The 27,428-nt window shown below is 46.1% G+C and overlaps 2 protein-coding genes across 2 annotated transcripts in view; both read right to left on the reverse strand.

Annotated features, from left to right (window-relative positions):
- Kat14 (lysine acetyltransferase 14) overlaps positions 1-19,792 on the reverse strand; it is a 39,524-nt gene extending 19,732 nt beyond the window's left edge. Inside the window, exons 1-7 of the mRNA XM_021636809.2 lie at positions 19,532-19,792; positions 17,496-17,614; positions 13,237-13,358; positions 9,383-9,564; positions 5,308-5,724; positions 4,650-5,215; positions 987-1,123 (exon numbers count right to left, since the gene is read on the reverse strand). Coding sequence (XP_021492484.1) covers positions 987-1,123; positions 4,650-5,215; positions 5,308-5,724; positions 9,383-9,564; positions 13,237-13,358; positions 17,496-17,614; positions 19,532-19,790 — 1,802 coding nt within the window. The 5' untranslated portion in view covers positions 19,791-19,792. The remainder of the gene's footprint in view (positions 1-986; positions 1,124-4,649; positions 5,216-5,307; positions 5,725-9,382; positions 9,565-13,236; positions 13,359-17,495; positions 17,615-19,531) is intronic.
- Positions 19,793-19,811: 19 nt separating this feature from the next.
- Positions 19,812-26,855, reverse strand: LOC110548489 (protein PET117 homolog, mitochondrial). Its single transcript, XM_021636808.2, has 2 exons — positions 26,635-26,855; positions 19,812-20,386 (listed from the first exon to the last, which is right to left on the reverse strand). The coding sequence occupies exons 1-2, from the start codon at positions 26,728-26,730 to the stop codon at positions 20,240-20,242; spliced, it is 243 nt and encodes an 80-aa protein (XP_021492483.1). The 5' UTR covers positions 26,731-26,855; the 3' UTR covers positions 19,812-20,239.
- Between the last annotated feature and the right edge of the window lie 573 nt (positions 26,856-27,428).

Raw genomic sequence — 27,428 nt, forward strand, 5'->3', positions numbered from 1 at the left:
CTCTGCTGACAGCAGATCATGAGAGAAGAGACCACAGTGGCCTACAAATGGCCTTTCTACAGGTTTTCCCGAAACCTAGTGCTAGGCAAGGTGGACCAGGTTGATGATGGAGTTGCAGAATAAGCGTGGCCTCAGCTTCCGTTCACTGCTTGGACAACACTCATTATCAACTTCTAATAAGAAGAAAAGCACAGGGCTGGAAGAGGGCTGAGGAGGAAAGTGCTTGCTGTGCACGAGCACTTGAATCTCGCATAGCCATGTAAACGTGGGGTATGCCAGTGTTGGGAAGCAGACACAGGGACGTCCCTGGAGCTTGCAAGCCAGACAGTCTAGGCTGAAACAGCTAACTCTAGATTGACTGAAAGACTCTTATCTCAAAAAGTAAGGGGCCTAGGCCACAGATAAGGACATTGCAACCATCCTGAAGATACCTGATAAGCTAGGGCCAGACGGAAGGAGAGGAGGACACCCCCTCTCAGTGGACTCAGAAGGGGACAGGGAGGGAAAGAGGGAGTGGGCTACAGCTGGGATACAAGTGAATGTATAAAATTATTTAAAAATTAAAAAAATATTAAAAAAAAAAAAGTAAGGGGCAATCCAGGTATGGTGGGACTCAAGGGGCAGAGGCAGATTTCTGTAAGTTCAAGGCTAGCCTGATCTACACAATGAGGTCCAAGCCAGCCAAGGTATCACAGTGAGAACCTGTCTTAAAATTAGTTAAATTTAATAAAAAAGGTTCTGAGTACTAAAGCAAGATACCCAAAAACCAAACACAGCTCTCCACATATCGGTGCACTTGCACACGTGTGCACTCTTGTACAAACATACAGAATGTACCCAAAAATACACAAAACAGAAACTGTCCCCGTATTCAGTTCAGATATTGGCTCAACTGAGACAGCTTTCCTTTTTTCACTTTTCAGTTCACAGACTATTAACTCTACGTGCTTATGATATTTAAACTAAAGCAATGAGATCGTGGATACCTGATATACGGCTTCAAGATCCGAGAAGTATAAGGGCTGACAATACTTTGGTCCACAGCCAGATCTTCTGAGCCCACCAAACGATACAAAAACCTAGTGGTCTGGTGCCGGAATCCTTTCCTGGTTGGCAAGGCCGTCTGTGGGAAGGAATATATATACATACATCATATGCTCAAGAATGGTTCTCTTCAATGTCTGTCAGGAAGAGGTCTTTTTGCACTACCTATCTGGAAAGCTGAAGTTTTGCCATAACTTTCATAGAACTTTGCCTAAAAATAGATTAAAAAAAAAAAAGCTACCATAGATGGGCTATTTACTATTTATTATACAAATATGCTTTTACCTTAAGAGCCATCAGGGCCAATGGACTTTTTTTTAACTGTGTCCTCCTTTACCAAGTAAACACAACAAACACAGGAGTGATGTCGATTACTAGTCCTAACCCTTGTCACCACAGCAAGGAGGCCTCACCAAAGACTAGGCAGGAACTGGGCCAGACTGGTGGGCTTCACACCCGTGCTTTAGAAGCTGCAGAACTGTACTGGCCACACTGGCCACACTGGCCACACTGGCGGTGTGCTGTTCTCCAGTAAGCATTGCTTAGCTGGGGCCCCAGGTCATGTAGCAACAGAACACCTCAATTAGGGCTGTAACAGCAAAGAGCTCCAACAACGATTAAAAGACCTTTACACAAGGGTGCCAAGATGAAGCTAAGAAACCAAGTTGTCTGTTAGTCAGTTTGTTCTTAGCCTAGAAAAGAACGTGTTGAAAGAGCAAAGTTTTTTCCTTTGTAATTTGCCTTCAGACTTTCCCAGGCTAGACACCCAACTCCTCAGAAGCCAGCTCTGAAATTCTTCCAAAGCTTCATGTAAATTTCAAAGCAGTCTTCAAAGCTGGGGCATGCAGTTTCCAAACACAGCCACTAGCAACTCCTCCCATCTTTGCTGGTATAACAGCTCCTATATCAGAAGGTAGAGTGTACCTCAACCCAGCCATCTGCAAAGAACTTTGACCCATCAGACTGTGAGCAGCAACGCCTGGCGCTTCACGCCCGCGTCCTAAATCAGCCGGCAGCTTCTACCACCTCCATGCATGAATGGCTGCCAGTGAATGACCAGAGGCACCATGGAGCCAGGCAGGGCCAGGACCCCAGTGGCCCAGCATTCAGCTCACAGGGCAGAAGAACCAGCAGGCTGAGTCCAGGCAGCCGCAGAACGTCAAGCAGTATTTAGTCATTATCCCATCAAGTCCCTGAGTTGGGGAGTGGCTCTCAGTGTAGTGTCAATAATCTGTAGACTTGTCATCAGTCCACAAAACGACTTCTCCCTCTGAACAGTCTCAGCGCAAGCCCTGTGGAGACTCGTGGCCATTACAGAGCTCCTCCTACCTCCACAGCTTCCATTCCTCTCCAAGCACCTTCCATTAAGCCTGGACCACCACCAACTGGCCCATACTTTTCCCATACCATCCAGTCTCAAGACGCCAGATACTTCTTTAGTTTAAAAATAAACTAAATGAGCATGGCAGTGCATGCCTTTAATCCCAGCACTTGGGAAGCACAGACAGGCAGATCTCTATGAGTTCTAGGCCAGCCTAGTCTACAAAGAAAGCTCCAGGACAGTCAGGGCTACACAATGAGACCCTATTTTAAAAAGCAATCATCAGGGGCTGGAGAGATGGCTCAAGAGTTAAGAGCACTGACTACTCTTCCAGAGGAGCTGGGTTCAATTCCCAGCACCGGCATGGTAGCTAACTGTCTGTAACTCCTGCTCCAGGGGATCCAATACCTTCACATAGACATATATGCAGTCAAACACCAATGCACATAAAATTAAAGTAAATAAAGTTAAACAAACAAACAAACAAAGCAAACATCCCTGGTTCACAATTCTTATGCCATTCCCACTTTGCGTTCCAGGTTACATTTCAAAGTCCTCCTCTGTGCCTTGCAGGGAGCCTACAGGACCTGCCCGTTACACTGTGGCCTCATCTCCCAGGACCCACCACTGTCACTAGGTTCATATCATATCTACCAGTCTTTCTCATGCCTCAGGGCCTGTGTCTGGCCTTCCACCCAGTTTTCTTCCTCCTGGCGTTCCTTGCCAGCACTTCTTACACAGTTACCTCCCTCAACTCCCAGGAACATACCAGTCCTTTTGCTTTAACCCCCTCCAACACAAACGCACGCACGCACGCACGCACGCCCTCAGTCAGTGGAGCAACCCTGAGCAGTTTGAGGATGTCAGCTGCAAAGGGCAGAAACCTAGCATTAATTCACCACGGTACCCAGTTAGAATAGTGCCTAGCAAATATTATTCAATTTACATTAATTGAATTGCAAAGTTGTGGGGAGAAAAGAGTTTCAAAGTCAAGTAATGTGTGACAGTAAATGTGCTTCTTCAGGTGTGCTGGGTCCCTTCGCAAATTCAGCCTGGGTGAGGACGCAGATATCAATACAGGCTGAGAAAAAAAAAAAAGGGAGGCAGTGGGAACAGAGCAGGGTTCTACACCACAGGGCCCAAAAAGGCCTGGTTATACCCCTCTCGGGAACTGCTCTGAGAAGTGACTGCCAACCAAATTGGCCAGGCAACTGTCTGCTGGAATCTCAGGAAGACAGAGAAGAGGCTCCACTGCGGTGAACGCAGCATTCCACATCCCATCGGGAATGGCAGAGGAGTAAGACAACAGCAAGGGCTCCGGAGGGCTAAGACTGCCTGACCGTGTGTAAAAGAAGGTGGGGAGTGATAGCGCAGGGCTTCTTACTTTACTGAACACGGAGACTGTGGCTAGGCCAGGCTCTGCTCTGCCCCTGAAGAAAGCAGAGCAGACTCCAGAAGCATGCTCAGTGCAGGGACACTAAGCTTCCTGGGAAAGACATTTAACAGGCGTAGCTGGTATGTGACATGCTCTCAGGGCCAGCATGTAACAACAGATGGTAGTTTAAAAGGTGGAAGTCCTAAGAACTAAATGCATAGAGACCAAAAACAGCAACAGAAATTAGGAATGACTTTGTGGACTCAATTACCTGTAGAGGACACTTTCTAAGTTTCAGCATCTGTAATAAAACCTTCCCAAACCAAAAGACAGAGAAGCAAGACTATGAATGAGTGGAAGGGAACATCCAAGAATTGTGGGAAACTATGAAAGCACGGACAAGAACACCAGAAGGAAAGGAAAGAGAAACATGAACCAGTTACAACTGCAATTAATGTCAGACACCAAAGCACAGCAGATAATACCAGGCTAGATAAATACCATGGCATGCCAGGCACCACCCTCTAGACCTATCAGCAGCTGTGATTACCCAAAGGAGCCCTGAACAAGACTGGGCTCATTAACTGTCCCAGGAGGGTAGGGAAGGGCTCCTGAGGCTACCCTCCCAAGGATTTACAGACAGTAAATGCTTAATGTACTCCTCTGCCCACGATCTGTAAACAGTAATGCAGAGACCCGCCACAGTAGAGAGACAGAACTGCAAGGCTATTCCTTGAGTGACGAGTGAGAAACTCAGGTATATGAAGGGCATTAAATGAATGGTTTTGAAGAGGAGCCCAGCAAGTTTTACTTGCTTTCTTCTCCCCAAACTACTGCTGATCTCGAACGTCACATGGTACCAGTATCCGTTGGCTGGTGCTGTCTGTCATCCCTCCTGCCCCACATCACCTGGTACCGGTCCAGGATCCTGAAGTCCTGGCAGGTGGTCCGGTATGTAGCTTGTCCAGCTGGGAGCCGGGACACGCCTCCATCCTTGGCTCCATACATCCCATCAACCAACAGAAGCGCAGCGTTCACAACCTCATCCAAGTCGAACAGGGGTAAACCCCGCTCCCTCTTCGCTTGCCTGACAATCAGTTTCCGCTTCAGCCTCCGGGCTTCTGGGGTCATGGCCACTGCACTGGAGCACGCCTCCAGCCTCTTGAGCAGCAGCTTCTCCTCGTAGATGCTCACAGGTGTATACCTGGGCCCCTTGGGCTTCACGTCCTTCTCCAGGGGTGGCTTCCTCTTTTCTCGAGCCCTCGTGTGCAAAGAAGTGTTCGAATCTGTGTCTTCGCTATCTCCATCCATCCTGTCTGGCTTCTCCTCCTCGCTGTCCACCTCCTGTTTTATCTGCTCGGGAGCTCTGACCTTCTTTCTGCTCCCGACCAGCCCAGAAGCCGCCGAGCCAGCTGGAGGTGGGATGTACTCCATCCCTGGGTCTATAACTCCATCTCCTTCCAGCTCATCATCATCTGTGCAAAGCAGAAGGTACTGTTGTCAGGACACAAGGAAGAAGAAAGGCCGAGCACCAGGCTCACCCCCGGGTGGAAAACACAAGCCTTACCATGAAACAAGGCTTGGGGTGGCATCACGTCAGGGATGAGGTCTGCCTCAGAAAGCAAGCTCGGTGTGGCCGAATGCGAGGCGGGTGTACCAGGGGCAGAGAAATCCAGAGAGGGAGAAGGAGACGGGCTTGTGAGCGGGGTGCGGTCTGAGGAGCTGAGGGACGAAAAGTCAATCACTTCTCCTTTCTCCAGAATCATGTCTGGCCTACGGCCTCTGCTGATGAACTTGACAGGGGTAGAAGAGGTGCTCCTGTCCAGGAGGCCGGCAGCTTCCTTCTGTGCTCTTCTGATGTCTTTAGCTTCCTGTGTTCGGGACCGCTTCTCCTTCAATTCCATGGCAGATTCCACAGGATTCCGGCTTGCCCTTTTCCGGAGTCCCTCAACAGTTATGATAGGATCCATCATTGGTTTTGAAGCTGCCAGGAAAGAATAAATGATTTCTATAACTGTTATAGAAATAACTGTTCTTTCTAAAAATATATTTTATTCTTATGTGTAAGTATGTGTTTCTGGGCATTCACGTACAAGTGAGTAAAGGCACCAAATTCCCTGGAGCTGGGTACAGGTAGTTGTGAGCCACCTTGATGTGGGTTCCAGGAAATGAGCCCAGGCCTTCTGCAAAAGCCTCACATGCTCCTAATGGAAGAACACTCTCTCCATCTCCTTAACTATTTTTTTTAATGTTAACTATTTCTTTCATAATGTACTTCTGGCATTATGTGCCATATACAGAAATGTTCAACAAATGCCCCAACCAAAAACCTTACCTTGCTTCCAAAAAAATGCTTTAGCTGGGTTTGATGGTGCATGCCTATGAGGAGGCGGAGAATCTCAAGTTCAAAGCCAGAAGTAAATTACGAGTTAACACCCACCCATAATAGCAAGACCTTTTTTAAACAAAAACTGCAATGCAAATCTAAACAAACTAACATTATCAATTCTCTTTCCTGTACTGGATCTGGTAAAATTTCATAATGATCATCAATAATATGATATGCCTTTCCTGACTTTTTATTTTTTGTAGAAAATAAATTTTACTTGCATTGTGGAGGGTAATTTTTCATTACCAGGAACACTTTTAACTAAGTATACTCTTCGATCCAGCAACACTATTTTCAGTAATTTATCATAATTTGTACATAAGCAGGAATTTGAAAATCTGTGGCACTGTGTAAAATGAGAAAAAGGATAAAAGCCGAGTACAGTAGTTCCTGCCTATAATCCTAAATCCTCAGAAGGTACAGGCGGGAGGGTCAGAACTGGAGGCCAGCCTAGGCTCCATGAGACGGCCTCAGGAGCTGGGCCATAGCTCAGTTCCGAGCAGCAGAAGAGCCCAGGCACCTGTGAAGGCTGCGCGCCAGAGCTCCAGCCTGGGACCCACAGGGAAGGAAACAGACTCCCGCAAGTCGCCCTCTGACCTCCACAGGTTTATGTGGCACCCACTCCTCCACACACACACACGTTTACTTTTAAAGTAATAATTAAAAAGAAAAGCTCAGGCTCGGTGGCACAACTGTAATCCAGGATTCAAGAGGAGGAGGCAGGACCAAGAGTTCAAGACAAGGCTTGGCTACATGGAACCCTGTCTCAATCTACCAACCACACAAAAACAAATGTCCACAGAGGTGTGCTGGCTAGCTTTATGTCAACTTGACTCAAGCTAGAGTCCCTGCAGGACATTGTCTTTCTTTTCCTGTGTAACAGCCCTGGCTGTCCTGGAACTCACTCTGTAGACCAGGCTGGCCTGGAATTCACAAGGATCAGACTGCCTCTGCCTCCCGAGTGCTGGGATTAAAGGCTTGTGCCAGCCCCCTACCCCACCCTGGCTTTTATTTTTTTTTAAATTGTTTATTATGTATTTGTGTGTGCCCTGTATACAGATGTCCACGGAGGCCAGAGGACAGTATCAGAGCTGGAGTTACAGGAAGTTGTGACATGGGTGCTGGGAATTGAACTCAGGTCCTCTGGAAAAGGAGCAGCAAGTGCTCCTTTCTGCTGAGTCATCCATCTCTCTAGCCCCTAGGGCATTTTTCTTTCCTTTTTTTTTTCACTTTTTAAACATTTATTTATATTTTTATAAATTACAGTTTATTCACTTTGTATCCCAGCTGTAGCCCCCTCCCTTATCCCTTCTCCATCCTGTCCTCCCTCCCTCTTCTCCTCCCATGCCCCTCTCCACATCCACTGATAAGGGAGGTCCTCCTCCCCTTCCATCTGACCCCAGCCTATCAGGTCTCATCAGGACTGGTGCATTGTTTTCCTCTGTGGCCTCGTAAGGCTGTTCCCCTACCCCCATCAGGGGGAGGTGATCAAAGAGCCAGCCACTGAGTTCATGTCAGAGATAGCCCCTGATCCCATGACTAGGGAAACCACTTGGATACTGAGCTGCTATGGGCTACATCCGTGCAGGGGTTCTAGGGGTTCGAGGTTATCTCTATATAGACCTGAATGACAGCATTTTCTTAGTCACCTCCTGCCTCCAGGTTCCTGCCATGCTTAAGTTTCTGTCCTGACTTCCTTTGATAATGGAAGTGTGCATCAAATAAAGCCTTTCTTCCTCGAGCTGATTTTGGTCACAGCAATAGGAGCCCAAACTAAGATAACAAAGGAGTGTTAAGATACTGTCATTAAATGGTCATATACTGGAGTCAATGAAATTAAAGAAAAGTAGGGTAGATCTGCACACACTGCAACAAAAGGATGTCCAAAGCGTATTAAGGGGCACTGTGAAGGGTTAATATTACAGTACCTGTCTACTTTTTTACTCATTTTGTTTTGAATCAGAGTCTTGCTGTAGCTCAGACTGGCCTAGAACTCATAATCATTATGTCTCTAGCCCCTCTAGTACTGGGTTATTAGTGTGTGCTGGTATACCTAATTATGCTTTGTGCATGCATGTATTTTGGATCTCACTGGATAGCTCTGGCTGCCTAGAACTATGTAGAACAGGCTGGCCTTGAACTGACAGAGATATACCTGCCTCTACCTCCAGAGTACTGTGATTAAAGGCTTACACCCATTTTAACTTATAAGCTTTAAAAAGGTTTTTAGTGGAGATGAGGGAGGGTAGGATTGGGAGGGAATGAGGAAGGGGGCTACAGCTGGGATACAAAATGAGTAAACTGTAATTAATATAAAAAATTTTTAAAGTTTTTTAGCCAGGCAGTAATGGCACACACCTTTAATCCCAGTACTTGAGAGGCAAAGGCAGGAAGATCTCTTTGAGTCTGAGGCCAGCCACGTCTACAGAACTAGTTCCACAACAACTAAGGCTACACAAAGAAACCCTATCTCAAGAAACCAAAACAAACAAACAAACAAACAAAAAATAAAGAACATACTAGAGACACATACTGAAATACTAAAGAATAAAATGTGGACACTTGACAGGCACAGTGGTAAGCCCTGTTACCCCAGCATTTAGACAGGCAGAAGCAGATGGATCGCTTTGAGTTCAAGGCCAGCCTGGTCTACAAAGTGAGTCCAGGACAGCTAGAACTACACAGAAAAACCCTTGTCTTGAAAAAAAAAAAAAATGTTGACACATGAGATTTGATTCCAAGGAGGTCAAGGGTAAAGAGGGTGGAAGGGTAGAGGAGATACCAGAGAACTGGATAAAGGCAACCCTGGGATCAACTGCTGCTGTGAGAGAGCCTGGGCTTATTTTATCACTCGGTTCCCTTCGCCTTCAGGTGGGTGTAATTTTATACAACAAAAAAGCAAAAAGGTTCTCAATCTTCTGTTTGGTGGATTGGTTCATGCACTACAAGGGAAGCAGAAGCATTCTGTCCAAAGCTAGCGTGTGCTACACAGTAGTTTCTGGGCAGCTTTGACTAGCGACCATGTGAAGACAGGCACACGAAAGAATGTGGGGGTGGGGGGTCAACAAAGGAAATGACAACACTAGTAACTTGATTAGAAAATGATAAAGTTTTCTATAGTATTTACATACAGTAATAGCGCCCCCCCCCCCACACACACACACTGTGGAACTGTCCCACCTCACAGCTCCACAGGCAGCTGGAAGGCTGGGTAAAGTCCTCATCTGGGCCCTGGGCGACTCTCACACTTTACCTTTCACTTTCAATGTGGAGGCGGACAGCTTCTCTCCCTCCGGTCTCATTGTTGGGGGCCTGTTATGCACAAGTTTCCACCACCCAGGCTCTCCAAATTCCTGAGCACCTGAGCGGAAATAAACAGGACTTCCCACGCTGAGGCACCCTGCAACCGTGCTCCACCACGTCGAGGTCTTTTTCCTGAAGCGCAGAGAATATAAAGCTAGTGACGCTTCACTCTGATCACAGCAGAGTATGCGCTACATAAACTCTCAGATTCCTGGATGGCTGGGCGAAGAGAGAGAGAGAGAGAGAGCACTGCAGCCCAGAGCAAGGGCCTGAAGTCTGCCTGGCTTCAAGTCCTTCCCTCTCACCTTCCAGCTGCCTCAGTTTCTTCATCCGGGAAACCAGGATTACCTTACAGGGTGGCTAAGGGGATCAAATGAAGTAATTCAAACATAAAGCACTTATCATCACCAGGTGTGATGACACACGCCTTTAATCTCAGCACTTGGGAGGCCAAGGCAGGAGGATCTCTGTGAGCTTGAGGTCAGCCTGATCTACATATCAAAATTCTAAGACTACAGAGAGACCCTGTTCCAAAAAAAACAAAACAGACAAACTCAACCACTTATCAATTAACACAGGGGAAAAAATGATCAAGAAACCAAGCCAGCTTTCCTGACTATGAGCCTGGGCATTGGTGACACAATTAATCATTAGTCCTAGTGAATAGCTGTTTCACCCAGGGAACACATCTCTGTCTGATTCACTGTGCCCTGATGCACCAGGGGGTTCCAAGGCATGCTTCACAGACAGAAAATATAACAAAGTGAAGACTCATGCTGAAGGCCAACTGCTTATCCACTGAAAATTACTTTAATGGCCATAATCTCCACGCTGCAAACGTAAATCAATTACCAGGACTTCTCAAAAATTAGCTTTTACAAAAAGAGAACAATCTACCAGCCAGAAAACTCTGCTTCAAAAGAAAAGAAACAAACATGCACTAGAAAATGAAGGGAAAAAACCCTTCAGCAAGAGCTCTGGCTTAGATGTAGTCTGCAATCCACATGTAAAGGCTTGATCTTGGGGTGGCACTGCTGGAGCTGGGGGCATTTAAGAAGTGCGATCCTTGGGTCACTGGAATACACCCTTAGCCTCTTGGTCAGTCCTTTCCCCCTTCTATTCCTGGCTCCAGATATGACAGTTTGTTTTGACACATACACCAACATGTACCATGCTCACCTGAGGCTCAGACAAAAGGTTTCTTGATCTTAGAACTGAACGTCTAGATTTATGAGGCAAAATAAACTTCTTTACTTCATAGGCAGCCCTTGTTGGGTAGCCCATTATAGTGGCAAGCATTCGTTTAAGTACTATCTGTCTTCCATCCCATCTTTGGGCTCCAAGCATCTCTCCTACATCCTCACTACTTTAACCTTTCCAACACATCTCCCTCATCCAAGTGCTAAGACTATGAGAGAAACAGTCCCCTTGCTTTCTCATCCCCAGATAATCATTCCACCAAGGAAATGTTTTTTATTTGCTTGTTTGTTTGTTTTTGTTTTAAGGTTTATTTATTATATATACAGTATTTTGCCTGCATGCCAGAAGACAGCACTATTATAAATGGTTATGAACCACCATGTGGTTGCTGGGAATCGAACTCAGGAAGAACAGCCAGTGCCCTTAACCTCCGAGCCATCTCTCCAGCCCTAAGGATTTTGTTTGTTTGTTTTTTGAGACAAGGTTTCTCTGCATAGCCTTGGCTGTCCTGTACTTGTAGACCAGGCTGGCCTTGAACTCACAGTGATCCACCCACCTCTGCCTCCAGAGCCCTGGGATTACAGGGGTGTGCCACCACACCTGGCCTAAGGAAGGTTTTGGTTTTTTTATTTATTATTTATGCAGCATTCTGCCTACAAGCGTTGCCTACGCACCAGATCTCAGGGAGGATGGTTGTGAGCCACCTTGTGGTTGCTGGGAAGTGAACTCAGGACCTTTGGAAGAAAAGCCAGTGTTCTTAACCTCTGAGCCATCTCTCCAGTCCCCTAAAGAAGGTTTTTAAATGCAGCCATTAGGATGCAAAAAAATAACAAGGAAAAGTACAATTATCATGCTTCCCAAACAACTAATGTTCCTCAGAGCGCACCTGCCCTGGCAGTCCTTCTAAGTTTATTTCTACTCTGCATGGGTGTGTGCAGGTGTCCTTGGAAACCAAAAAGAATGTTAGATCCCTGGGAGCTGGAGTCATAGATGGTTGTGAGCCGATTCCTACTTTGGTGCTGGGAATCAAACCTGGGTCTTTTCCCCTCCCCCCAAAAAACAGGGTTTCTCTGAGTAGCCTTGGCTGTCCTGGATTCACTTTGTAGACCAGGCTGTCCTCGAACTCACAGCAACCTGACTGCCTCTACCTTCCAAGTGCTGGGACTAAAGGTATGTTCCACCACACCTGGCTAAACCAGGGTCTTACAGAACAAAGCCAGTGCTTTCAATCCCTAAGCCATCTCTCCGGCCTTGATACCAGAAATTCTTAAGGAAAGGTCCAAGGATCCCTGGGGCTCAAGCCTCCCAGAGCATATGAAATAAAAATTATTTTTAGAATGTTAAGGTGCTTGTCTTTTCATGTTCACTTTTACAAGCATTTAGTAGGGGCTGGAGAGATGGCTCAGAGGTTAAGAGCACTGGCTGCTCTTCCAGAGGTCCTGAGTTCAGTTCCCAGCAGCCACAGGGTGCCTTACAACCGATTCCACACAATGAAATGGGGTAGGCAAAAGCACAGACAGTGTTTGTGGGGCTGGAAGGACGAGAGAAGGAAGAGCTGTCCAAAGGGTGCAGCACTTGAGGTTTGCTGGACCAAAGAGTTCCCGAGATCTGTGCACAGCAGCACTACTAACAGTTCGGAATGGTAACATTTAAAGATATTTAAGTCTGGGTATCTGGAGAGACAGCTCAGCAGTGAAGAGCATGAGTTCTCCCAAAGGATCTGGGTGGCTCACAACTCCAATTCCAGTCCTAGGGGACACAGTACTATCTTCTGCTATCAGAGGGCACACTCATACACATGTGGTACACAGATATACATGTGAAAAAAGACCTGAGCAAAGCCAGTTCCTCAGTACCAGAGGGAACAGGCTGCCAGAGCCCGGACTGTGGCCCGGCTTTGCTCTGCTGCAGTAATCCAGAGCCACTGTCACCTCTATGCTCACCTAATCCAGTGTTTACGCACCTCATATAGCACCTCAGAGAGCAACCGGGTGCCGTGATCTCAAAATGCACCAGTGCAGCACACTCACCCCTCACACTCACAGCTCTTCAGGCTCACATGGCCTTCAGCATTCAGCCTCGGCCGCGCAGACCTAAGTCTGCACTCCAGCAAAGCAGTGCAGCGAGCAAGAAGGCTTAGCAGCAAAACTCAAACCACAATTACACAAGAGCACTAACGAGCCATGTGCATGTGGATGTGGCAAACTTCACTACGCCCTGAGGATGTGCATCCAGAGTGCTCTCCAGAGTTAGTAAGGGACAACCCTAAAAGACTCACGGAAGAGCAACCTAAACGGGTGCAGCTATTAACTGCCCTTTCCGTTTCTCTTCTGACCTCTATCTCTCCATCTTAAAAGGCCATCACAGTCCTCTTTCCTCAAGTTACTTACTTACCCAAGAATCCCTGCAAATGCATCATGCTCAGTAAACCTACCATCTGCTCTGGAAGCAGAATAAGAAAACAACACAAACCCACATTTTCTGGTCTACAGCTCCCCTTTGTGCTACACTGCAAATCCCTATCAGGGCTACACTAGGTTCTTGGCTTGTGTATATATTGTTTACATCTTTCTACAAGGATTAGATGTTTTAAAACCCTGTTACCTGTTTCCTAGTAAAAAGGTCCAGTGTTTCTCAATAAAAGCACAAATATCTTCTTTCCACCGGAAATAGCCTTGACGTCCACTTCCTTCCAGAGACAAGTTGTACATTGCCAACATGACCACCTGAAACACAAATGGAAGACAGGCTGGGAGGGCAGCCTCAGGAGGGATGTCAGTATCCATAGGGAAAAGCTGTTCTGTTCTAGAGTCCAAGTAGGAATGGGGGAATGGAAGACACAGGATGAGCTCTTTCAATAATCCAGGCAGGGGGTCTAGAGAGGTGGCTCTGGGGTTAAGAGCACTGACTGCTCTTCCAGAGGACCAGAGTTCAATTCCCAGCAACCACATGGTGACTCCCAACCATCTACAACGTGATCTGATGCCCTCTTCTGGCACGCGGGTGTACATGCAGACAGATTTATAGTCTTACTTCCTTTTCTGTTTTTGTAAGGTATCACTAATTCAGTTATTAGGTATTTTGTATGTCACACATTAAGGGCTGATATGTGGCTGGGCTGATCAGGAGGCACTGTCACAAGTACCCTGCTCCTCACAACTCTGTTTAAACAAAGGGGTTACATGCAGACAGAGCAGGCCTGTAGGAGCTGACTCCACACAGCATGTTCGGACTGATGGTGCCAGTTAGTTATTCAACATTTTGCAAATCACTTCTGAATGCATTCTTTTCTAAGCTTTTCACAGGTCAAAGACAAGACTCGGAACTTCACAGCTGGGCAATGTTACAGGCATCTCTCTGTTCAGTGACACGGCCATTTGGAGCTGTGGATACCTTTCTTCAAATGGAGTCAGCAGTAAACAAGGGACAGAAGTAAAAGGCCTGGCTGTCCATCTCACTCATAAAGGACTCCAAGACACCCTGCAGCTCAGTGTACCAACTCCTATCTGGTCTAATCTTGTTACTTTACAGACAAGGATTCCTGGCCTACTGAGAAAAGTATGGTGCAGTACTTATTACATATATATGTATGTATTTATGTATGTATGTATATGTTTGTATATACACACATATATCATATGTGTATTACATATAATAAAATCTTAATTTCTTTTAAAGTTTCTATATAAAAAAAGAAACATGCACTTTTTTAGAGACAGGGTTTCTCTGTGTAATAGTACCCTGGTTGACTCAATTAGTAGACCAGGCTGGCCTCAAACTCATAGAGATCCACCTGCCTCTGCTCCCGAGTGCTGGGATTACAGGCGTGGGCCATCACACCTGGCTGAAGCAGGTATTTTTGCTATGAACAGTTAGGAACCTATACTGTAGTACTCAGGAGGCTGAGGTACGACTGTGAACTTAAGGGCAGCCTGTCTCAAAAAGCAAAAGCAAATAATAACAAAGGAAAAAAGCCACATTTTACCACTTCAATGGCTATGCTTTCACATAATTCCTGGCACACACACACACACACACACACACACGCAATTTTATAGAAACGAACAAAACTGTACAAGCTACTGAAAACCATGATCTCTTCCTACAATGAAAATCAGAAGCTGGAGAGATGGCTACTCTACCAGAAGACCCAAATCCAGTTCCTAGCACCCATGTCAGGTGGCTCACAAATGCCTTTAACTCCAGCTCTAGGGGATCCAACACCCTTTCTGGCCTCTGTAGGCACTCACACGTGCACAGATACACATATAAACACATGAAATGAAACCTTTTAAAACATCGTAACTTACACTGAGTGAACAGAGCTGAAGAACAGAGTCTAGAAAAGAATTCTCAACTAATCCTTTGTTCTATAGGGAGGTCTGACGACCCGCACTTAGAGCCATCTCAGGTGTGTTCACCACACTAAGGCCGCAGTGACTCTATGCGAAGAGCTACGTCCACACCCACACCGTGCACAGGGCTCTGGGAGCTGCACCACCAAGTCTCAGCTCGCTGCGCGTTAGCACGTGCACAGTCCTGTGCACTTAACCCCCACACAGGCCTTTCAAGTGACTTCTACTTATCTGTGCATCAGGCCAGTGGCAGCCAAGAAGCGACTGACTTCCTTTAAAACTCAGTGTCACTTCACAGACATCACGTGTCCATTTGGGCAGATAGAGTTTGGAGATGGTTACACCCAAACAATGATAAAGGGCCCATCTTACAGTCTAAGTCTCTTACCACACAGAAAGACAAAGTTAGTCAACAGACATCGTAGTTGTGGAATAAGCTTTGCCCATTCTCAGACTCCTACTCAGAAACCTGTTTCACTGCCAATCTCAAGCGTAGATGCCTGCCTGTTATTCATTTTCAGCATATTACGGTATTTCATGGATGACAAGTTATTTACTTGGAAGCTCTTCTGTAATCACTTAGTCTTTGATGAACACTAATGTGAAAGGACCCACTGTGTCTCCTCTTCCAGACCGTTGGACGCTGCCTGCTGCAGGACCCAGAAAGAAGAGCATGCACAGGAATGCTTCACCCTGTCAGAAGAGTGCAGCTCCAGCACGAGAGTGTGCGAGCGTCTAATCCCCAAGGTAGTTCACAAAGTTTCTTCTGTGCTGCAAGGCAACAGGCACAGGAAGAAGAGGAGACACAGACGACCATGGAGGGAAGGGAGCAGATCTTCACCAGTGGGAATGTATAAAGAAAACACTGTATGTCGCAAGTATCTCTCCATACTTAGATCAACAGAGTACGAGATTTAAAAAGCTGAAAACACAAGTTACAATACTCTTAAGCATTTGAACCCCTACTGAAGGCACTGAGGCCCAACCAGCTGGTTCTCCTTCCAATTTCTGACAGAAGATGGACTTTTCCAGTTGCTGCCAGAAACACTGGTCTGTAGCTTACGGGAACGCATGCCTAACGTGCAGACGTTCGTTCTCGAAGATGTATGATTTAATTATCAGTTCTTCCTGCCAGGCTATTGTCCACAACTACTACATCTTCTAGAAGTGAAAAAAAAAAGTTTTTTAATCAGTGCTAACCTGATTAAGTACAGAACAGGGCCAACAGTACATATTCTGATGAATATAACCAAGAACTAACTTTAAAAAAGCTTACAGAAGCTATTTCCATAGAAATCTAGCATTCTTGAAAATTATCATATATTTGCTTTCCTCCATTTTCAGCTTACCACAAGTCCAGCTATGTATTCCAAGTCTCTTCGTCATAACACACTTAGCCCACATAAAGTATGCGAGCTGGGGGTTGGGGGAGCGCAACTGTGACCCCAGGAGACTATACACTTAATTCAAACTTCCTTCATTTTCTACCTCTGGATTTTGGCAAGTCAGAGCAGCCTCCCAAATTGGTGGACAGGTCCCCTGGGGTAACCTAACTGAGCAATGATGATAAAGAAAACCACTCAGGTTATTATGGCAACTACAGTCTGCAAGAGCCAACCTAAGCGGCCAACACAGCACACCAAAAATCTAAAATCTTCCACATTACTATTTATTTTATTTTCTTCAAAGGAGAAAGGGCTGGGGCAATTATCACATTTATCTGTCTGTGGAATGCCAATGGCCCCTAAGGCCTAGGGTGGAGGCTTTAGCTGACTCACCCACCACAGCATTCTCTAGGACTCAGATATTGCCTGTCTCACTGTAGGGACTCAGTGTATGTTAAATAAACATAAACCGAGAAATAAGAGACCCAAGGGGTCTGGAGCACAGCTCACAGGCATAGCCCTTAATGTCAGCAAGGCCGTGAGTTTGACCCCAGACCTCAATAAAACCAGTGATGAATGTAAAAGTTATTCATAACTTAAGGACTAGATATACCTTGTCATCTTATTAGATATGCACATTTTAAAATAAAATCAATCAATTTAATATAACCTAAAGATCAGTAAAAAGTTACTTTCTAGAGTGCTGGTATTTGAGACAGCTAAAAGCATTCATCAACAAAGGACTTGTCTCCAGGTTCAAATGCAGAAAGGCTGAACCAACTGATTGTTACCAAGTCAAACTGTTTCTGCCAAATCTCCTTCCAGCTTAGCCACCTCTGGTTTATTAGGCTAGAAGTGACTGTCAGAAAAATGTGGGCCTGACTTTCAGTTGAATCTAAACTTGGTATGACATAAATGAAATTAGGAGTCTCGAATTCAATAAATTAGCAATGAGCATTTTTTTTTAAACCAAGAAGTGCTCTTTCCATACATTCTGTACCCATTTTCATTGTGAAATGTAAAGCACCCATCCCCACCCCACCCCGAAGTTCTCACTCCAGATAATCATTCCAGTTTCTTGGGCCACCCAACCTGATGGTCTAGACAAAAGCTGTGTACTCACTTGCTGCCATGTCAGCTTCAGCCTCTCGGACTGCTCCTTGCCATCTGCAGAGCAATCGGAACAAGTAAACCTGAAAAAGTTATCGCCCTTAAGATAACTGAGCTGTTCCCTCAGCTGACCTGTGAGAAAAAGCAGAAAGTCACATCACAGGTTTATTTCATTAGTGGGAACTCAACAGCTCAGTTCATTGACTATATTTCCAAGTTTCCCACGGTGGGCTCTTCTTTTTCTGCAGCCAACTCAGAGTAGCAGCAGAGGAGAAAGAGAAAGATGTTTCCCCTCTAACAGCAGGTACATGTCCCTCCTAGAACCTTCAGCTCCTTAGCTTTTAGGAGAGAGGTCCTGGAAAAGCAGGTATGATTGCTCTAACTGGATTTCCCAGGAGTCACATTCCTGACTCCTCCAGGCAGTCTCTTCAGACATTCTTTGAGGGAATTCCTGAGCTCATGCCGCCAGCCAGGCACCAGGCTGGGGACTGGACCTGCACCTGCTCTCAAGGGCTCACTGGTCTGGAGGCAGCTAACAACTGGTAAACACAACTGCACTGGTTCTAGATTCTAGTGGAGCTTCAGAAGCACCCTGGCGGCTGGGCTTTATTTCTTTACTTTGGCCATATCCACCCCCAAATGAAATGGTTCAGTCTCTGATGTCAGGCCTGGGCTCTGCATGAAAGTGATGGCGATGCACTGTACGATGAAAACTTCCAGAACAGAATATAACGTGGAGCACCTGGCAGTCCAAGGAGATGGAAAGGGGATAGGCAACCCCGTTAGGGAGGGAATGGGGTCTACTGGGCCCAGGGGAGAATAGCCATTGACTAGAAGAGGGCTACCTGTGGGAGAGGAGTGCAGGGAAGCTGCCCAGGTACATAGTCCTGAGACAAAACAAAAAGATATGAAATCCTAGGAACCAAGGAATTATTTGGAAAGAATGAAAAGTTTACCCTAAGCTCCCTAGAAAAGTTAGCAGGGCCCAACCATGAAGGTCATGACGACAACTGGACAGCCAAAGATTTTACTAGACAGCTCAGCAGCAAACACCAGCTAAATAGTCAATTCTAGGTTTGTTTTCTAAGAACTGTTACTATTAACCTATTTACAGTGTCTATTAATCTTAACAGTTTTTAACAAAAGCTTCTAAATACCAGAAAATGACCAACTTCACTAAGTGTGTTATAGCTCCATTTCACCAGCTATGAACTCTTATACAAAGCATTTCTCCAGTACATGTGCCTTTTCTAGTCTCTTGCCTAATGGAAAATGCTGTTTGGGTAAAAATCATAGCTAGCAAAGCGTGCTACAAAGCCGGCAGCTGAAAACCTCAAGATCTGTGCATTGTAACTCCTGCCAGGAATAAAAGAGGCCCACAGTGGAAAATAAGCCTGGTCTAAAGGCAGGAACCAAATACCATTGGACTGACAATTCTCATCTTCCCTCAGAAGACAACAGCAGTATTGCACAAATGTCAACTAATTCACAGAATGTGAATTCTTATAACAGCAATAGAATGTGCCCCAAAAAAACCCACAGCATAACCTTGATAGAAAAAATATGGACAATTTCTTAAGTAAACAGGATTCCTAATTGTTCTTGGGCTCCCATCCAGAATGTTAATTTAACAATGGGACAGTGGGTGACGATTTTCATTAATACAAATGTGTCCTTGTGGGGCTGGAGAGATGGCTCAGCAGTTAAGAGCATTTACTGCCCTTGCAGAGAACATGGCAATGAACATCCCAGTGCCCAGTGGCTCACAACCACGTGAGTCCAGCTCCGGGGGGTCTGACGTTTCTTCTGACCTGCAGGCACTGCGTGTACCTGGTGCACACACACTCAGGCACACACACATAAAATACACAAATGTTTTCAAAAACTAAGAACAAGAAATGTGTCTTCGAATAAATTTACATTTGGTTAACTAGGTTAATAATAATAAATATAATGACTATATTTTTATTCAAGTCTATTTTATTACAGACTGGAAAATAAGCCATCATACAAAGATCAACCGATCATAGGAACTGAGAAGGTCCTTACTGGCTGGGATCCATTTCTGGCACTTGTCACAGAAGTACGACAGCTGCTCCTCCATCCAGGATACATCCCCCTCATCGCTGTTGAGGGAATCCCCACTCTGGTCGTGAGATAAGTCCACTGATGCCTGATCCTCTGATTCCACAATCAGCAGAGTCTCTCCCTCCACCTCACCTTCCTCCAGCCCTTCCGAGGTCGACGTCCTTGTGGCTTCGTCATCATGCCTACTTAGCAGACTGCTCAGGTGGATGCTACTATCCATGGTGCCCTGCTCACAGCACTCCTAGGCTGACAGGGACTGCGGCAGGAATCCCCCAGCCAGATCTTCAGAAGAGCATCTACCCACAAGTGCCCTATCCAGACAGAGCAGATTCTTAACAGAAGCAATTTAGAAGACAAGATCCACTATCCTTCATTTAAGAAAGTTTAAATAAGCTGGGTGTGGTGGCGCACACCTGTGTTCTCAGAGCTCAGGGAGGAAGAGGCAGTCAGATCTCTATGAGTTCAAGGCTAGCCTGGTATACAAAGTGAGTCCAGTATAGCCAAGGCTACACAGAGAAACCCTGTCTCGGGGGAAAAAAAGAAAGAAAGAAGAAAGTGTAAATGGACAGTTACTTTAAGGGGGCGAGCAGGCAGGTCTCACTACACTCTATCAACACACCACATCCACACTGACACACAAACTCAGCACTGCCCATCGATTCTTCACGGTCAGGAGTTCTGAGATCCTTTCTCCAGCATCTTCTCTCTTTCTGCTTCAAGCTGCTTAGTCAAAATAATCTGTTCTCCCAAAAGACGAATGTTTTCTTTTTTCTGATTCTGCCTCTCAATGTCTCTGATCACTCCGTCACGAAGCCTCTAAAAACACAAGAAGCAGATTTTAGTTACCCCCTGAACAGGTGGCTCCCATCCTGTGCCTTCAAATCTAAATAACAGTGCCACCAAAATACACTCAAAATGTTCCAATTCTAAATACCCAATTACTATTTTAACCTTCTGTACAATGTAAATAAAGAAACCACCAAGTAGATCTGGTAATGTGTTATGTTAATGCTGACGTGACTTCTTGCCACACTTTAAAATCCCCAACACACAAAACTTAATGGGAATAAATAAAAAATTCAAAACCAGCACTATGCTGAATTTTATCAATTTAATTGACAAATGATACTTCAAAATGTGATGAGAAAAAGAGAAACACCGGGAGGTGGTAGTGCACGCCTTTAATCCCAGCGCTTGGGATTTTTAAACCTCACCAGGCTGGCCTCAAACTCACAGATCTGCCTGCCTCAGCCTCCCACCTATCTGTGTTTTTGAAGACTGGCCTAACAAACAATTAGAATCATCCTATTTTTCCACCAATAGATGAATGGACACATGCACACACACACACATATATATATCATATATATGACAGAACACCACTCAGCTCTAAAGAAAAATAAAGTTAAGACATTATAGGAAAATGTGCTTGGAAAGTAAAACACTGAGCAAGCTCGCACAGCCTCCTGAAGAAAGAGACCCATGTTCTCTCGCATGTGCAGATCTCCCCAACGACATTTTCATGCCCACAGACAAATGCACATGTAGGTACAGTGTAGCGTGAAGAAAAGCCTCTGTACAGAAGGGCCATACAGAAGGCCAAGGAAGGGCTGAATGGTAATGGACACAGGCCATGAAAAAGAAAATAAGCTACTTGTTTTTCTAGTTCTAACTGTCATGGAATTTCTGGGTTTGCTGAGGGTATGTGCCTACGCTATGTTCAGCACTGAAAGTAAGAAATTCAATGTGACGCTGCACAGCCTCTCTTCTGCACGCCCATTCTAATCATACAGCAGCGCTGGAGACATGGCCAGGGGCTAAGCGCCCTTGCTCTCCCACATGACCTGGATTCAATTCCCACAGCAGCTCGCAAGCGTCTGTAACTCCAGTCCAAAGGATATGATGTCCTCCTCTGACCTCCATGGCACCAGGCATGCTTGTAGTGCTGACACATACATGCAAGCCCTCATAAGTATAAAACAGTAAAATAAATTATTAAAGGAAATGTAAAAGCTAACAGTATAGAAGTTCACTGAGTAATACAGTCTTTGAGTCTCATTAATTTTGGGGTGTGATGTTTTTATTTATTTGAAAAGGTTTTTTTGTTATTTTTACAATAAAGTTCATTAAAATAAAAATAAAAATACAACTTGCCTAGTACTTACTGAGCTTCTTCTAGACCTAAAGCTTCATTTGCTATATGGGGGTAGTTGTGGAATTTAAGAGTGAGGGGCTCAAATCCAACCTGATGGTACACACCTTTAGTTCCAGCACTTAAGAAGTAGTAGCAAGCGGATGATCTGAGTTCCAGGCCATCCAAAACTACATAGGAAGAACTTGTCTCAAAATAAAATAAATCCTAAAAAAATACCTGGATAGCAACTGAAATTCTTTTTTTTTTTTTTTTTTTTTTTGGTTTTCAAAACAGGATTTCTCTGTGTAACCCTGGCTGTCCTGGAACTTGCTCTCTGGACCAGGCTGGCCCTGAACTCACAGAGATCCGCCTGGGACTACAGGTGTGCGCCACCACCACCTGGCACCCCAGGTCTTGTCAGTGTTCCCTCACAGAAGGATATCCCCCAGCTCCAGCCCTTCTGTAGAGCATCAGCAAATGCTTATGATCTTCATCTCCACCCACCATCTACCTTCCTCCAAGTGATCACCTCCCACATCTAACTTCCACCTACCACACTAACCTAAGACTTCTTGTCTACATGAGCTTTATGTCAACTTCACCCAAGTAAGAGTCATTTAGGAAGAGTGAACCTCACTTTAAAAAAGGCATATACCAGCTTGGCCTGTTCTTGATTAGCGGTTGATGTAGGAGGGCCCAGCCCAATGTGGGCAGTGCCAGCCCTAGGCAGGTGGCCCTAGGCAAGAAAACAAACTCGACAAGCCAAGAATAAAGTAGTAAGCAGAACTCCTCCACAGCCTCTGTATCAGCTCCTGCCCCCAAGTTCCTGAGTCCTTGCTCTGACTTCCTCAGTGATGAACTGTGATACAGAACTGTAAACTGAAATAAATTTTTCCCTCCCCAAGTTGCTCCCCAAGTCATGGTGTTTTATCACAATGATAGATTCCCTAATTAAGAAATTGGTACCAGAAGTGGGGTATTGCTATGATAGACATCATTGTATTTGGGAAAGAAATGTGGCAGCATAATCTTTAAAGATTATAATATTAAAATAATATTAAACATCATGGGGGTTCATATAATATTTTGTTCATATATTTTTGAACTGAGAATACATGCCTCTGGTCAGCTGGGGCTTAAGAATCAGCTATGACTAAGAAGAGACCAGAACCACTTTAGTAAGACCTATACTGACAACTTACAATGGTTGGGGAGAGCTGAGAAATCAGCTGATTAAGAGACCAGCACATTCAGGTGAAATCTGGAAAGTTATTTCCTTAGGATCAGCACACACAAGCTGTGGTCCAGAGGCAGGCAAGACTGGGTACCTGAGCTGACAGCCAAACTTATCAATGTGTAAGTCGCCTGGTGGTACTAGGTTTGAAGGCATGGCATGGGCATGAAGAACAGTTGAGGCCATTGATGCAGCCATATTTGAAGGAGAAGCCCCAGGGATCATGGAGAAAAGCTGAGGCTTGGCACTACATGGCAGGGTCACTGTCCCTAACAAGAGACCTGAAGAGGCTTTCGATAAAGGTACAGCCCAGTTGCAGTGTAGACCACAATATTTTGACATGCCAGCACCACAGAATGACCATCCCAAACAGCAGCTGCTGTGAACTGGAGCCAGCCTGAGCTTAGATGTGCTGTGCTGTGGATGGCAGAGCTGGAGAAACGCCACTACCAAGCCCAAGCAAGCGGGTCCTAGATGCAAACACTGAATTTTTCACACTGCTGGTTTTGGCTCTGCTTTGTTGAAAATGTAACTGTGTTCTGTTTTTTCCCTACCGGAGTAACAAAGTACTTAACTTATTTTTATTTTACAGGAGCCCACAATTTAAGAGCATTTGGATATTTTAGAGAGGGTCTGAACTCTAAAGGAGATCTTTGATGTTTTAAAGACTCTGAACCTGAGCCAGAAATGATGGCAGAAGACTTTAATCCCAGCACTCAGGAGGGAGAGGCAGACAGATCTCTCTGTTAGAACCAGCTGAGTCTACAAAGTGAGTTCCAGGACAGCTAAGACTAAAGCACTGGTTCTTTCTTTCTTTGTTTTTGGAGACAGGGTTTCTCTGTGTAGCCTGACTGTCCTGGACTCACTTTGTAGATCAGACTGGCCTCAAACTCACAGTGATCCGCCTACCTCTGCCTCCCAGAGTGCTGAGGTTACAGGCGTGTGACACCATGCCTGCTTAGAGCAGTGGTTCTTAACCTGTGGGTTTCAACTCCTTTTGGGGATGAAATGACCCTTTCACAGGGGTCACTGAAGACCATCCAAAAACACAGACGTTTACATTATGATTCATAACAGTAGCAAAATTGAGTAGCAATGAAAATAACTTTATGGTTGGAGGTCACTACAACACGAGGAACTGTATTAAAAGGTCGAAGTATTCGGAAAATTGAGAACCACTGACTGAGAAAACCGGTCTCACAAAAAGACAGAAGAGAGAGCCTGAACTTTTAAAGTGGGACTTTCAAAATTAGGAATGTTTTATTGTGATAAATTGATATTAACGAGATCTTGGGGATAACAAAAACGAAAGATCATAGTTTAGTCACTGATATGTTTGTGTCAAGCTCACAAGGGGTCAACTGTTCTGGTTTTTATTAACTTGACACAAACCTACACATATCTGGAAAGAGAAACATTTTTAAAAGATTTATTTTACTTTTTATTTCTCTCCCTCATCCCCTCCTCTTTTCTCCCACCTTGTCTGTGTCTCTGTGTGTGTGTGTGTTTGTGCGTGCATGAAGCTGGAATTACAGACAGCTGAGTCACCAAACATGGGTGTGTATGGGTCCTTAGGAAGAACAGCAAGTGTTTCTCACTGCTGAGCCATCTCTCCAGCCCCTGAAAGAGGGAAGACAATGCCTCCTAAGACTGGCCTGGAGGGAAATCTATGGGGTATTGTCTTGATTAGCGACGGCTGTGAGATGGCCTAGCCCACTGCAGGTGGTATCACTCCTGGGCAGTTGGTCCTGACCTATAAGGAAGCAGCAAACTGAGCAGCCAGGAGCAAGGAAGCCAGTGAGCAGTTTCTTTCATGGCTTCTGCTTCAGTTCTGACTTCCAGGTTCCTGCCTCAAGTTATTTCCATAATGGACTGTGATATGGAACTGTAAGTTGAAATAAACGCTTTCTTCCCCATGTTGCTTTTGGCAATGGTGTTTTGTCACAGCACCAGAAACTCTTTACTAATTCTAACATCTGGAGCTGTGATTCCTGTGCAATCATTAACACTCCTCAACTTACCATATGACTACAAAAGACTCACAATAAGCTGAAAATAACAAGGGTGTTCTGAGTTCACCAAACCCAGCGAACGTTAGGCCTCAGCAAGACCCTATACCACAAACATACGCACCCTGAGGCTCCCTGAGCTCTGTGGACTATTCAGCTGCCCAGCATCTTGAAAGAATCCTACCTCTGATACCCAGCCTGGGAAAAATACCAAAATTCCATATTCAAAGAAAGTGTCACTAAATAACAAACCATAGCACTCTCCTATCACCACAGTCAAAAGCAAGTTGAACCTTTTGTAAGTTGGGGACCACCTATACTTGGCTTCTACTAAGTTGCTTGGAGTTAAAGACAATGTGTATAAAGTGAAAAACACCACCCCCGGTGTGGGGTAGACAGAAAACAAGCCACTGCTTCATTTACTGCTGCCCTGAAGTTTTCAACACATCCTCTGTACCAATCCTGCCTTCCTCTGTGTTACAGTAAGTCGCTAATTAAGGGCTACAGGACAGGCTATTTGGTTACCATCTCTATCACTAACTTCCAAGGAATAACTAGATCTTTCTGCTCTTCCACACTTCCATTCTCTAGCAGTGATTCTGAACCCTGTCCCAGGAAAGCCTTTGGCATAGCTCTTGGATGGAACATGGAGTCTCCATGCTCCTAGAGATCTGGTTTAATTGCTCTGGTCACATTGTAAAAACTTCACAGGGGGACATGGCTAAAGACAAAACTCTGATTCCAAACCGCTGTCTCTAAAACACATCAGCACGACATAGACATCCTATCCTGTCCTCCAAGATTAACCAGAATCACCGTTTCTTCGTTCTTCTCCCAAAAAGGAAGCCTCTTGCTTCTACTCCAAAAGATAGCCCTGTGGAACCAACCATTCTTTAACCCCAAATGTCTGAATTCACATGTGCCTCTAAATCGCTGATTATCCCATCCTGCTCCTCAAAATTCGACACTGCCAAGACTCCTCTCCGACTTCTGGATCGTGAAGATCAAAGTGAATGGGGCTGTTTGCTCCTCATGCTTTCAGTGACTTTTCATTACTTCTGCCTTTGGCAAACCTGGTTCAAGCCAAATACCTGTAAAGGTGTTGCCTGAAAGGCCAAAAGCACTGGCCTGCAGAAGAAACACCTTTGTAAAAAGAATGCTCTCGAGAGGTGATTATTAACACGAGTTCTCAGTGTGCTTATAGTGCACTAACCGTTGCAAACTTGGAAGAGACCATAGAGAGTCGGTCAGTCGCTGATTAATAAGCCAGATATTAATCGAGAGCACCCAAAGAAGACGTGGGGGGCGCTCCCTTCTATCGACTCCAGCACCTGCGTCCCACAGCACTGTTCACTTACACAGAAATTACAGGTATCTTAAGCTCCCTCCGCCAGAGGCACTGGGGGGTGTGGACGGGGGTTGGGCAGGGTGTGAGCTGCGTTATCTAGGGACCTAGCAATTACCGGGGGAAAGCTCGGGCCACGGTGCCCCAGGGCCTCGTGCGCACCCTCCCAGGGCTCAAACTCAGGGATCAGGCCTGCCCCGGGGCTTCCGCCCCAGCCTGAGGCCTCGAGCTAGGGAAGAGGACTCGGGAACCAGCACGCGCCCTAGAAGCCGGCCCGGCCGCCACGCGCGCAGGACGGCAGCGGGCTCCGCGCCCCGGAAGACGCGGTCACGTGACACCGACCTGCCGGTCCTGCAGCTGCTTCAGGTGCACGCCGGCCACCGTGGCCGCCGTCAGCAGCACCGAGAGGCCCAGCACCGCCTTCGAACTCCTCGACATTCCCGCTCCCGGCCGCGGACTCGCTCCCGCGCACGCCCCCGCCGCCGCCGCCGCCGCCACGGGCCAGGCTCGACCGCTCGAGTGCAGAGCCGCGGCCAGGGCTACGGTCGCCAGGCTGGAGCAATCGAGCGCCGAGCGTAGCCCCTGCCCCACTTCACTGCTGCGGGGCGCTTCCCCGTTTGGGGACCGCCTCCAGCAGGAAGTCGCTGTGCTGGGCGACTCTGGAGCGCCGGGTCTGGGAGCGGAGGACTCGCTGACTGTGTGCCGAGGCCACCTCCACGCTGACCAGACCCCGAATTTTCTTTGACGCTAAAAGCGGGGTGGTAGGTTTTTGACTAGGTCTTGCTCAGGCTGGCCTTAAACTCGCAATCCTTCTGCCTCAGCCTCGGTTGCACCTTGTTGCTTGCTCACAGCCCTGGTTGGGAAGTGCGCTGGGTCAGGCAAGGTTCCGGAAACGGGTAGCCCGCCTACTCTTTAAGAGATGCCTTTGATGCCCTTGGAGCCCGCCAGGTATGCAGGATCCGTGTGTCGTACTAACCAGGAACCTGAGAGACGAGAGTAGCTCACAGGAGGCTGGGGACGATGTCGTTTGCACTTACCCCTTAAACGAAAAAGAATGAAAAACGTTCTGTTTGGCTAAGCTGCCAGTGAAGAAGTGTGTCACTAAATCACTCTTACCCACGAAAATACACGTTTGA

The sequence above is a fragment of the Meriones unguiculatus genome, chromosome 4, assembly GCF_030254825.1.
Source record: "Meriones unguiculatus strain TT.TT164.6M chromosome 4, Bangor_MerUng_6.1, whole genome shotgun sequence".
NCBI lineage: Eukaryota > Metazoa > Chordata > Mammalia > Rodentia > Muridae > Meriones > Meriones unguiculatus.